The sequence below is a fragment of the Ornithorhynchus anatinus genome, chromosome 2 (assembly GCF_004115215.2).
Source record: "Ornithorhynchus anatinus isolate Pmale09 chromosome 2, mOrnAna1.pri.v4, whole genome shotgun sequence".
NCBI lineage: Eukaryota > Metazoa > Chordata > Mammalia > Monotremata > Ornithorhynchidae > Ornithorhynchus > Ornithorhynchus anatinus.
In genome coordinates, this window is record NC_041729.1 from 27,251,746 (window position 1) to 27,264,756 (window position 13,011).

The 13,011-nt window shown below is 56.6% G+C and overlaps 1 protein-coding gene across 1 annotated transcript; it reads left to right on the forward strand.

Annotated features, from left to right (window-relative positions):
• The first annotated feature begins 3,933 nt into the window (after positions 1–3,933).
• Positions 3,934–12,810, forward strand: SPNS1 (sphingolipid transporter 1 (putative)). Its single transcript, XM_029057925.1, has 12 exons — positions 3,934–4,181; positions 6,086–6,151; positions 7,074–7,210; positions 7,378–7,529; positions 7,725–7,791; positions 8,019–8,164; positions 8,768–8,923; positions 10,356–10,545; positions 10,818–10,883; positions 11,004–11,102; positions 11,598–11,769; positions 12,030–12,810. The coding sequence occupies exons 1-12, from the start codon at positions 3,980–3,982 to the stop codon at positions 12,122–12,124; spliced, it is 1,548 nt and encodes a 515-aa protein (XP_028913758.1). The 5' UTR covers positions 3,934–3,979; the 3' UTR covers positions 12,125–12,810.
• The last annotated feature ends 201 nt before the right edge of the window (positions 12,811–13,011 follow it).

The following is a 13,011-nucleotide window of genomic DNA, read 5'->3' on the forward strand; positions in this document are numbered from 1 at the left end:
CCAGACAGACCCGGAGAAGTGAGCATCGCTTAGCTGCTGCCCACCGAGCCGGGCTTCGGGCCGAACCGTGACGCGGAAATCGCAGAAAAGAGGGAGGACCCCGGCAGACCACCTGGTCCGGGGGGAGTGGACATCGGCAGTGTTGTGCATGAAGAGGACGACTTCAGGAATACAAGGACGTTTTGTATTCGTTGAGGGGACGGGATTTACTGACCGCGGGGTGTGATGCGAAGGATCAGGGGCTCTCTGTGGAATTTGTTTGTGAAGTGGCTGAATTGGTGTTGCTGACTGGCTGTGGGTCTGAGACTGATGGAGAGGAGTAGAATGATACAGTTTTAACAATTTTAAACAATCAAGGGGATAATTGGTGTCAGTTTAAGCCCAACTGCCATCTGAGCACAACCTGCTGGGCACCACCCGTTGGGGTACAACTCCACTACCCCAAAATATGCAGACACACCTCAGGAACGTCCCAGATCACCCGGATTTGCCTCAGAGGCGAGGAGGCCCACCTTCATGGGGGAACCAGGGAGGGGCAAGGAGTGTTGCAAGAATATAAAAGGGGTCCAGGGGACGGTGGACTTTCTCTGGCCCGGTCCCTGCATCAATGTGAAGGCCGGTTTGGAAACTGGACTGTCGGGTACCTCTGCTCGGGTCATCTCTTTCTTGGATTGGTAATTATAGCGGGGCGATGGGTGGGATCTTTCCCTTTTCTCTTTTCTTGCAGGACTGCCCACCCTCTCCCTCTCCCGGTGCGTTGCTGATGTGAGGCTGTTGTTGACAATATCCCCGTTCTGGCCAAAATCAGAGGTCTAACTTAAAAAATGGAAAATGGAAAGAGCACATTCCCCCGCTAGACTGTAAGCTCGTTGTGGGCAGGGATTGAACCTACCAATTCCGTTATATCGTATTTTGCTACATGCCTAGTACAAGTGCTCTGCACATGGTAAGTCCTCAATAAATGTGATCGATGGAGCCCGGACCTGGGAGTCGGAGCACCTGGGTTCTTATCCTGTCTCTGGTGCTTGCTGTGTGACCTTAGGCAAGTCGATTTGCTTTTCTGCGCCTGTTTTCTCACCTGTAAAATGGGGACTCAATACCGGTTCTCCCTTGTATTTAGACTGTAACCCCCATGTGGGCCAAGGCGCCTGACCTGATTATTATGTACCCACCCCAGTGTTTACTACAACTCTTGGTAGAGAATAAGTATTTAATACCATGATAATTATCATTAATATTTTAATGGTATTTACTAGGTGCAAGCACTGGGGCTCATACAAAACCATTAGGTTGGACACAATCCTTGTCCCACGTGGGGCTCACGGTCTTAATCCTCATTTTACAGGTAAGGAAGCTGAGGCACAGAGAAATGAATGAAGTGACTTGCCCCAGGTCGCCCAGCGGGCAAGTGGCGGAGTTAGAATTAGAACCTGGGTCCTTCTGCCTTTCAGGCCCGCCGCTCTATCCACTAGGCCACGCCGCCTCTCCGTAATGTAATGATAATATATTAAAGTAGGAAGCCAAGGTCCTTGCCCTCAAGGAGCAGTTTGAAGGCAACGATCAGCAGTTTCTGTTTGAGGTGGAGAAGGATGGGCAAGCGTTGTCTGTCTCCCCCGTTAAGACCGTGAGCCCGTCATTGGGCCGGGATTGTTGCTGAATTGTTCATTCCAAGCGCTTAGTCCAGTGCTCTGCACATAGTAAGTGCTCAATAAATACTATTCACTCATCCATTCAATAGTATTTATTGACATACTATTGAATGAATACTATTGGATGATTGAACATAGCACTGAATAAATGCCATCATCATTATTAATCCCGACTCCGCTGCTTGGCAGCTGTGTGACCTTGGCCATGTCCCTTCCCGGAGTAAGCGCTCAATAAATAGTATTGAACGAGTGAACAGAGTAAGTGCTGAATAAATGCCATTCTCATTATTAATCCTGACTCTGCCGCTCGTCAGCTGTGTGGCCTTGGCCAATAATAATAATGTTGGTATTTGTTAAGCGCTCACTATGTTCTAAGCGCTGGGGGGATACAAGGTGATCAGGTTGTCCCTCGTGGGGCTGACGATCTTTGTCCCCATTTTACAGATGAGAGCACTGAGGCCCAGAGAGGTGAAGTGAGTTGCCCAAAGTCACCTAGCTGACAAGTGGCGGAGCGGGGATTCGTGGCTCAGTAGAAAGAGCCCGGGCTTGGGAGTCAGAGGTCATGGGTTCTAATCCCGGCTCTGCCGCTTGTCGGCTGTGTGACTGTGGGCGAGTCACTTCACTTCTCTGGGCCTCAGTTCCCTCAACTGTCAAATGGGGATGAAGCCTGTGAGCCTCCCGTGGGCCAACCTGATTCTCCTGCATCTCCCCCAGCGCTTAGAACAGCGCTCTGCACAGAGGAAGCGCTTAACAAATACCACCATTGTTATTATTAGAACCCATGATGTGAGACTTCCCAGCCCGGGCTCTTGCCACTGAGCCCCGCTGCTTCTCAGCCAAGCCCCTTCACAGAGTAGATGCTCAATAAATTAATAATAATAATGTTGGTATTAAGTGCTTACTATGTGCTGAGCACTGTAGCACTGTTCTCAGCGCTGGGGTAGACACAGGGGAATCAGGATGTCCCACGTGGGGCTCACGGTCTTAATCCCCATTTTACAGATGAGGTAACTGAGGCACAGAGAAGTGAAGTGATTTGCCCACAGTCACACAGCTGACAAGTGGCAGCAGAGTAGAGCTGGGATTCGAACTCATGACCTCGGACTCCAAAACCCGGGCTCTTTCCACTGAGCCACAGTGCTTCTCTGAGACTGTAAGCCAGTCAAAGGGCAGGGACTGTATCTGTTAGCGATTTGTCCATTCCAAGCGCCTAGTACAGTGCTTTGCACATAGTGTGGCTCAGTGGCAAGTGCCCGGGCTTGGGAGTCAGAGGTCATGGGTTTGAATCCCGCCTCTGCCCCTTGTCAGCTGGGTGACCTCGGGCAAGTCACTTCACTTCTACGGGCCTCAGTTCCCTCATCTGTAAAACGGGGGTGAAGACTGTGAGCCCCACGTGGGACAACCTGATTCCCCTGTATCCCCCCCCCAGCGCTTAGAACGGTGCTTGGCACATAGTAAGCGTTTAACAAATACCAACATTTTTTTAAGCACTGAACAAATACCAACATTGGAGAAGCAGCGTGGCTCAGTGGAAAAAGCACGGGCTTTGGAGTCAGAGGTCACGGGTTCGAATCCCTGCTCTGCCACTTGTCAGCTGTGTGACCGTGGGCAAGTCACTTCCCTTCTCTGTGCCTCAGTGACCTCATCTGTACAATGGGGATGAAGACTGTGAGCCCCACGTGGGACAACCTGATTCCCCTGTGTCTCCCCCAGCGCTTAGAACAGTGCTCTGCACATAGTAAGCGCTTAACAAATACCAACGTTATTATTATAGTAATCCCAGCTCGGCCACTTGTCAGCTGTGTGACTGTGGGCAAGTCACTTAACTTCTCTGTGCCTCAGTGACCTCATCTGTAAAATGGGGATGAAGACTGGGAGCCCCACGTGGGACAACCTGACTCCCCCTGTGACTACCCCAGCGCTTAGAACAGTGCTCGGCACAGAGTAAGCGCTTAACAAATACCAACATTATTATTATTATTATAAATACTATTGGATCAACGAATGAATTCCGTTGAGTGAACGAATGAGTGTGGGGGGCGGAGGGAGGGGCGGCGCCGTTGCCATGGAGAGCCGTCGGGCGCGCCTATTGGCGGGCGGGTGGCGGGCGGCGGCCCGCTGATTGGAGCGGCGCCGGCGTCCGTCTCTGGGGGCGCGCGCGGGCGGCCCGGCGGGTCCCGCGGCGGCCACCGTAGGCGCCGGGTCACGTGTGCCGGCCCTCCGCGGGCGGCCCGGCGGGTCCCGCGGCGGCCACCGTAGGCGCCGGGTCACGTGGGCGGGCGGGCGGGCGGGGGCAGCATGGCGGCCGCGTAGCCGCCCGGCCGGAGACCATGTCCGGCCCGCGGGAGCCGGCCGACGCCGCGCCCTTCCTCAGCCAGGCGGACGACCCCGGGGAGCCCCCCGCCCAGCAGGAACGGGGCGCGGGGGGCCCGCGGCGCCTCCCCGGCCTGTCCGCCCCGCGCTCCGTCCTCATCGTGGCCGTCCTCTGTTACGTCAACCTCCTCAACTACATGGACAGGTTCACCGTGGCCGGTGAGGCCCCGTAAGCGCTGGGGGGGGGTGGGGGGGTGGATGCAAGGTGATCAGGTGGGCCCTCGTGGGGCTCACCGTCTCCATCCCCATTTTAATAATGCTAATGTTGGTGTTTGTTAAGCGCTGACTCTGTGCAGAGCACTGTTCTAAGCGCCGGGCGAGATGCAGGGTCCTCAGGTTGTGGCCCTTGACGCTCGTCGTCTTCGTCCCCATTTGCCAGATGAGGGAACTGAGGCCCAGTGAAGTGACTGGCCCACGGTGGCCCAGCTGACAAGTGGCGGAGCCGGGATTCGAACCCGTGACCGCGGACTCCCAAGCCCGGGCTCTTGAATCATAATACTGTTGGGATTTGTTAAGCGCTTACGATGGGCAGAGCACTGTTCCAAGCGCAGGGGGAGATACAGGGTCATCGGGTTGGCCCAAGTAAGGCTCGCAGTCTTCATCCCCCTTTTCCAGAGGAGGTCACCGAGGCCCAGAGAAGTGAAGTGACTGGCCCACAGTCACACCGCTGACAAGGGGCAGAGCCGGGATTCACACCCATGACCTCTGACTCCCAAGCCCGGGCTCTTTCCACTGAGCCACGCTGCTTCTCTAGCCATGCTAGACAACCTAATTCCCCTGTGTCTACCCCAGCGCTTAGAACAGTGCTCGGCACATAGTAAGCGCTTAACAAATACCAACATTATTATTATTATTATTATTATTATGCTGCATACTACTTGCCAAGCACCGTTCTAAGCGCTGGGGAGAATACAAGGTCATCAGGTCTTCCCCCTTGGGGCGCACCGTCTTCATCCCCATTTACTAGTTGAGGGAACTGAGGCCCAGAGAAGTGACTGGTCCAAAGTCACACAGCTGACAAGCGGCGGGCAGGGATTTGAACCCACGACCTCGGAGTCCCCAGCCCGGGCTCTTTCCACTGAGCCCCGCCGGGAACGTGGGTGCTTACCCTGAGCCAAGCGCTGGGGCAGATAAGGGGTGGGCCCGTGTGGGGCTCACAGTCTTCACCCCCCCCCCCATTTGACACCTGGGGGAACTGAGGCTCAGAGAAGTCAAGCCACCTGCCCATAGTCACACAGCTGACACGTGGCAGAGGTGGGATTAGAACCCATGACCTCTGACTCCTAAGCCCAGGCGCTTGCTACGGAGCCACGCTGCTTCCCCGGGGAGCCCGAGGGAACCCGCTTCAGCTTGGCCGGACCACCGCCTCCATCCCCTCCCCTCAGCACTGTGCATATTTGTATGTATTATTTATTACCATATTAATTTTGTTAATGAGGTGCGTCTCTCCTTGATTCTATTTATCGTGATGATGTTTTGTTATCTTTTGCTTCGCTGTCTACCCCGTCTAGACCGGGAGCCCGTCACTGGGCCGGGATGATCTCTGTCTGGTGCCGAATTGTACATCCCAAGGGCTTAGTACAGTGCTCTGCACATAGTAAGCGCTCAATAAATACTATTTAATGAATGAATGAAAGTCCGGCCGTCCCTGGCGTCTCCTGAGCGCTTGCTGGGCGCCGGGGCCTGTAGAGAAGCAGCGTGGCTCGGGTGGAAAGAGCCCGGGCTTAGGAGTCAGAGGTCATGGGTTCTAATCCCGGCTCCGCCACCTGTCAGCTGGGTGACTTGGGGCCAGTCACTTCACTTCTCGGTGCCTCAGTGACCTGATCTGTAAAATGGGGATTCAGACTGTGAGCCTCACCTGATTACCCTGTATCTACCCCTGCGCTTAGAACAGTGCCCAGCACGTAGTAAGCGCTTAACAAATACCAACATTATCGTTATTACTGAGCGCTGGGGAGAGGACGAGGATTATCCGGGAAATCCGGATGTGGCGGGGTTTGGGGCGGGGGGGGGGGGGGGTTGCCGTCGGCCTTGACCTCCGCCCCACCCTGCAACCCTCACAGGTGTGCTCCCCGATATTGAGCAGTTTTTCGGCATAGGCGACAGCAGCTCTGGCCTCATCCAGACAGGTGAGTAGTAGCGACCCTTGCCGCGGGCGAAGCACTGTGCTGAATGCCAGGAAGGCAGGCACACACGGGAATTTGACGGGGTCCCTTTCTGAGTATAAAACGGGGCGGAAGGGGACTGGCGGTAGGCACATGTGGGAAGTCTCCCCCTTTTAGACCGGGATCCCGTTGTTGGGCAGGGATTGTCTCTGTCTGTTGCCGAATTGTCCACTCCAAGTGCTTAGTACAGTGCTCTGCACACAGTAAGCGCTCAATAGATACGATTGAATGAATGAATGCAGTGAAACATTAAAAGCTCTGAGAAGCAGCGGGGCTTAGTGGCAAGAGCCCGGGCTCGGGAGTCACAGGACCTGGGTTCTAATCCCGGCTCCGCCACTCGTCTTCTGTGTGCCCTTGGGTGAGCCCCTTCACTTCTCTGGGCCTCCGTGACCTCATCTGTCAAATGGGGATTGAGACTGTGAGCCCCACGTGGGACAACTGATCATCTTGTATCTACCCCGGCGCTTAGAACGGTGCTTGGCACATAGTAAGCACTTAACAAATAATATCGTCATTATTAGCAGTATGAGACAATACAAGACAAGGACAGATGCACAAATCAAAACAAAAGCAGTAGGGTGTTGTAGGCAGGTGAGTAGGATTGAGGATGAGAAAGAGCGGGGAGACGTGGGGTGCGGGGAGAAGGTTAGAAGGTTCATGGTGACAGTGGAGGAAAATGATTTTTTCGAACCAGCCACAAAGCTGAGGATTTTCCCTTCCTGCCGTTGAATCCCTATTTTTTTTTCCTCCTGCTCATCAGGACCTTTTCTGCAGTGGTCTTTTGTTGTTTGGGGTTTTTTTGTTGTTGTTGTTGTTGGGGGGAAGCATCCGAGTGAACTAAGGAGGAGTTCAGGATGAGACTTGACTGTTTTCTCCCCGCCTTCAGTTTTTATCAGCAGTTACATGATTTTGGCGCCTGTGTTTGGCTACCTGGGAGATAGATACAACCGGAAATACATCATGTGTGGAGGGATAGCGTTCTGGTCACTGGTAACACTGGGCTCCTCGTTCATCCCTAAGGAGGTGAGTGGGGTGGGGAAATAAGGCTGAGGCCCCTTGGAGGTTGGGAATGACTGGGGGCGGGTGGGGGAGGGTGGAGGGCATTGAAGGTCAGGGGATGGGACGCCGTGGGGAACTTGCCGATTCCGGCGGGGAAATCGCTCCTTCATTTCCCGTGTCTCTTCCCCTAGAGATTTTGGCTCCTCCTCCTGACCCGGGGGCTGGTGGGGGTCGGGGAGGCCAGTTATTCCACCATCGCCCCCACCCTTATTGCCGACCTCTTCGTGGCCGATCAGCGGAGCCGCATGCTTAGTATCTTCTATTTTGCCATCCCTGTGGGGAGGTAAGCCACGGGAGGAGGTGAAGGGAGAGAGGGCCTGACCAGGGGAGGCTTCTGAATGGGGAAAGGGGACTGGAGAAGGCAGTGCGTGGAAGGCGCGCCGCCACGGGGGAGGTTAACTCGGCACGGTAATCACCGGGGAGCTGGAGGTCTGGACCCCCCGGTCATTCCCGATCCCTCCGAACGCCCTCCCCGCAGCGGTCTGGGCTACATCGCTGGCTCGAAGGTGAAAGACGTGGCCGAAGACTGGCACTGGGCGCTCAGGGTGAGCTCAGGGATGAGCCTGAGAGGAGGTGGGGGTGAGGAGGGGGGTCGCTTAGGCCAGGGTCAGCCCCTTCAATCTCCCCGGGGCCCTCAGGATGGTGGGGATGGAGGAGAAGCAGGCGTGAGGAGGTCTGAGTTCCCGCTCTTCCTTCGGTCCCGGGGTTGGGAGGCGGGATGAGGGTCGCGGTGCCGGCATCCCCGCCGTGCCCTGTACTGCGATGCCCGTAGGTGACCCCGGGCCTAGGGGCGGTGGCCGTGTTGCTGCTGTTCCTGGTGGTGCGGGAGCCGCCTCGGGGAGCCGTGGAGCGCCGCTCGGACGACCCCCCGCTCAGCCCCACGTCGTGGTGGGCCGACTTGCGGGCCTTGGGCCGGAAGTGAGTAGTGGGACTCGGGGCGGGTATAAATCCCCGTCCTGACTTTTCCTTCTTTGATTCCCTTCCCTCTCTAGGTTGTAAGCTCGTTGTGGGGGCGGGGAAGATGTCTCTTATAATGTAGTCTCCCAAGGGCTTAGTACAGTGCTCTGCAAACAGACAGTTACTCTCCCCACCTTCAGAGCCTTTTCGAGGGCACTTCTCCTCCAAGAGGCCTTCTCTGGCTAAGCCCTCATTTCCTTTTCTCCCAATCCCTCCTGTCACCCTGACTTACTCCCATTATTCAGTGCCACCCCCCGCCCAGCCCAGTAGCACTTAGGTACGTATCCATGATTTAAAAAATTGTATTAGTCCGTCTCCGCTTCTCGACTATCAGGTCAGGAATGTATCTGTTATATTGTACTCTCGTATTTATTGCAAGTGTGCTCAGTAATTGTGATTGTAAATGCTATGAAGGGTTGATTTTCCCCTCCCTCCCCCCTGCCTATTCTTGGTGGTGGGGCTGGGGGGTGGTTCAGAGGGATATAGGGCAAGTGGAAGGTGTTATCACTGATAAATCTGACCTCTTTTTTATGTTTGTTTGTTTGTTTTCCTCCCTTCCTCCAGTCCCAGCTTCGTGCTGTCTTCGCTTGGATTCACCGCCGTGGCCTTTGTCACGGGCTCTCTGGCACTGTGGGCCCCGGCCTTTCTTCTCCGATCCCGGGTGGTCTTGGGGGAGACCCCGCCCTGTCTTCCCGGGGATTCCTGCTCTTCCTCAGACAGGTACCGGGAAGGAGAAGGCAGGAACGGCCTGGGGTGGGGGGTGGCAGAGAGTGGCCTGAAGAGGAGAGTGCCCTTGGTTGGCAGGGGCACGAAAGGGGTCCAGAGAACTAGAAAAGGAAGATGATCGGAGATTTGGGTGTAATCTCAGGGGAGGACATCACTGCCGAAGCCTGCCTGAGGATTTCCCCCCCTTCTTTGGGTCCAGGAGAGGAGGTGTTGAGCACAGCGAAGAGCACAGAGGAGGCCAGAAATGCAGACTTGTATAAGTGCGATGAAATGCGTAGCCTAGCGAAGAGAACCCGGGCCCGGAAGTCAGAGGACCTGGGTTCTAATCCGCCACTTGTCTGCTGTGTGACCTTGGGCAAGTCGCTTCACTTCTCCGTGCCTCAGTTTCCTCATTGGTCAAATGGGGATTAAGTCCTACTCCCTCCTGTTTAGGCTGTGAGCTCCAGATGGGACAGAGATTGTCCAACTTAGAGTGCCTGGCACGCAGTGTGCGGTTAACAAGTGCTGCTATTATGATCGTTATTGTTATTATTGTTGTTATCATTATTATCATCACCATCGTCTACCCAGGGGCTTAGCGTAGGGCTTGGCATATAGTAAGTGCTTAATAAATACAACTTTTATTATTATAATTTATAATAATGATAATCATAAGAGGGCATGAATTGTACAAATTTTACCCCCTGAATTGTACAAAACCTTTGAGTGAATACAATAAAAGATGACGCAGTCCCTGCCCCCGAGAATCTTACAGTCTAATGGGAGGAGACAGGCAGATGCCATTATTTATAAAAAGAGAGAACAGGAGGAACAAAATTTCAACTGTTAGCAGCAGGAGCGTGGCAGGATGTATAGGAAAATAAGTACGAGATACGCACAGTGCTCAGGGCAGTTATTGGGTGGAGGAAATAAAGTGGGGAAGGCCTCCTGGAAGAGGTGGCTTTCCGGAGGGTTGGGCTCTGGCAGGTGTCGATGGGGCAGAGAGTTCCAGGGAGGAAGGAGGGCGTGAGTCGGTGTCGGAGCGGAGAGGGTCGAGAGGGAGGCACCGGAAGAAGCTGATCCTTCGCTAAGAGGAGTGAAGGGCGTGGGCTGGGCTGCAGGGGCTGAAGACTAAGCTCGCTATGAGCAGGGAATGTGTCCGTTACATTATTGTATCGTGCTCTCCCAAACGCTTAGTACAGTGCTCTGCACACAGTAAGCGCTCAATAAATACGATTGACTGACTGAATAGAGCTGATAAGTAAGAGCTGTGAAGCTGAAGATCAGGAGTTTGGCCTCATGTGGAGAGGACTAGGTAACCCTTCCTTGGTGCCCTCCCGACATCGAGCGTGATCTCGGTCTGTAGCGGCCGGTGGGCCCCGCCTCTTCCCCAGCGGTTGATCTCTCCCCCTCTCTCCGTCTGTCTCTCTCTTTCTCTCGGCCGCAGCCTGATCTTTGGCGTGATCACCTGCTTGACCGGTGTCCTGGGCGTGGCCTCGGGGGTGGAGATCAGCCGCCGGCTCCGCCGCTCCAACCCCCGGGCCGATCCCCTGGTTTGTGCCGCCGGCCTGCTGGGCTCGGCCCCCTTCCTCTTCCTGGCTCTCGCCTGCGCCCCCAGCAGCATCGTGGCTACGTATGTGAGTGTCCTTGGCTCTGCCCTCCCGGCGGTGTCCCGCCCTTCGTCTCTCTGCCCCGGTCTCCAGCCTCCCCCCTGGGTTAGGGGGATCTCGGTCCGTTCTCACAAGTGGAGGAGTCCATCCTCTCCCCGAAGCTTCGGTCCCGCGGTCCTGCAGCGGCCGGGCTCAGACTCCGGGAGAAGGATAGGGTGGAGGAGGAGGAAGAGGAGCTGCAGCTCTGGGGAAGCCGTGCGCATCTCCATTGCCGCTCAAGCCCGTTCTTCTTCCTCCAGGTTTTCATTTTCATCGGGGAGACGCTACTGTCCATGAACTGGGCCATCGTTGCTGACATCTTGCTGGTGAGCAGAGGACAGGCCCTCTTGCCCCTTCCGCGGGGGAACCCCTGACCCTTTGCGCCCCCCTCCTCCCCCTCGGTTCTCTTCTCCTCTCAGCGTTTGTCCTCTGGCCTCTTTTCTCAGTACGTGGTAATTCCTACCCGCCGCTCCACGGCGGAGGCCTTCCAGATCGTCCTCTCCCACCTGCTTGGCGATGCTGGGAGTCCCTACCTCATTGGCTTGGTGAGTGTTGCCCCGGACCCCCTACCCTTATCCAGGATCCCTTGCCCCAGAGGGCTGAGGGTGGGCAGAGTGAGAGGATGGAGCAGGGAGGAGGACCTACCCTTCAGCCACTTGCCTGCTGTGTGACCGTGGGCAAGTCCCTTCTCTGTGCCTTTGTTCCTTCATCTGAAAATGGAGATCCAGTGCCTGTTCTCCCTCCCCCTTAGTCTGTGAGCCCCACGTGAGACAGGGACTTTGTCCCACCTGATTCAACAGGTTAGTACAGTGCTTGGCCTGTAGTAAGCGCTTCACAAATTCCTCAGTCTTTATCATCACCTTCCAGCGAGGTCTGGAAGGTCTTTGTCCTGTGGGGGCGATTCCCAACTTGTGAGGACCTCCCGCGCTTCCCGCCCGGCCTCTCTGACCCCCCGGGCTGGCTTGGTCCGCTCCGTTTTCGGTTCCACCTGCCGTTTTTCCTTGTTTCCCCTGTACATCTCCTCGTGTGCATCTTCCCAGATTTCAGACCGGCTGCGTCGAGGCCGGCCCCCATCCTTTCTGTCCCAGTTCCGGGCGCTCCAGTTTTCCCTCATGCTCTGTGCCTTCGTTGGGGCCCTTGGGGGAGCAGCCTTCCTGGGCACTGCCATCTTCATCGAAGGGGATCGGAAGAGAGCCCAGCTCCACGTGCAAGGTGAGACACGCTCCCTCCCGCCCCGGCCCCTCGCCTGGCCAGCGGGGCCTGACCTTCCCGACGGCACTGCCTTCCTCGAGGGACCCCCCCCGATTGCCGTGTAAGGAGGATCCCAAGGGTTCCTCGTGAAAACCGCTTCTGGTCTGAGCCCCTCGTCCACCGGCCGCTCGCTCCCCGCGGGCCTCCCAGGAGGTCGTCCCCGGCTCTCCGCCCTCCCGCCTCCTCCCTGACCAGTTCTCCCCGTCTTCTGAACTCCCCAGGTCTCTTGCGGGACGCTCCGTCTCCGGACGAACGGATCGTGGTTCCCCAGCGAGGCCGCTCCACCAAGGTCCCGGTGTCGAGCGTGCTCATCTGAGCCCGGGGCCGGGCCCGGCCCGGGAATACCGGACGGAGCCCCCCTCGCGTCGCAGAGCTGGGGGCAGTGGGGCTCGGACCGATCGGTTCCCCGGCCTCCCCCTGTACCTGAGACCACCCGCCTCTTCCTCCTACCTGAGACCACCCGCCTCTTCCTCCCCACCTGGCTTCCTTCTGAACCTGCGAAGAGAGAAGCCCAGACTTCGGGGCCTCTGACCCAGAATGTGAAAGGGAGAGACAGCATCTCAGCACGTGTGGCTCAAGTGCTCATGCGCGCAAATGCACGTTCACACACACACACACTAAACAAACACACGGCCTGTGCGCTCGCTCAGGCCGTGTATGCCCACATACCCCTGCCAGAGTTGGGCGGTCTCGGGGGAAGCTGAGCAGGGTCTCCCGAGCCCTGTACGGATTTGAGGCGGGGGAGGAGCGAGGGAGTGGGAGTCCGTCATTTCCCACGCCGGTCAGGGGTCCTCCTCCCTCCTCAGACCCAGGGTTGGAGAGGGCTGGCGGATTAGGCCCCCTCTCCTGCCCCCGGGGCCGTGACCTGTCCCTTCTCTCTGGCCCCGGGTCCCCGGGGCCGGGGAGCAGGGCCGGGAGGTAGCTGAGGTGGGACTGCTGCTTTTTCCTTTGTCTAGCAGGCGGCCCCGGTGCTATTTGTATCTGAATAAACTTTTAACCAGACCCCACGTGTCTAACTGTGTCCTCTTCCCACTTTCCCCGGATTCCTGGGGGAGAGATTCCCGTCCCCACGGCTCTGGGGCACCAAGGCTGGCCACGGCGGCTTGGGATGGCTTTTCCTGGGGCCGAGGGGAGATAGGTGTGTGTGTGTGCGGGGACTCCCCAGGATGTCTCTAGGGTCCGGGCACTAGAATTTCCATGCAG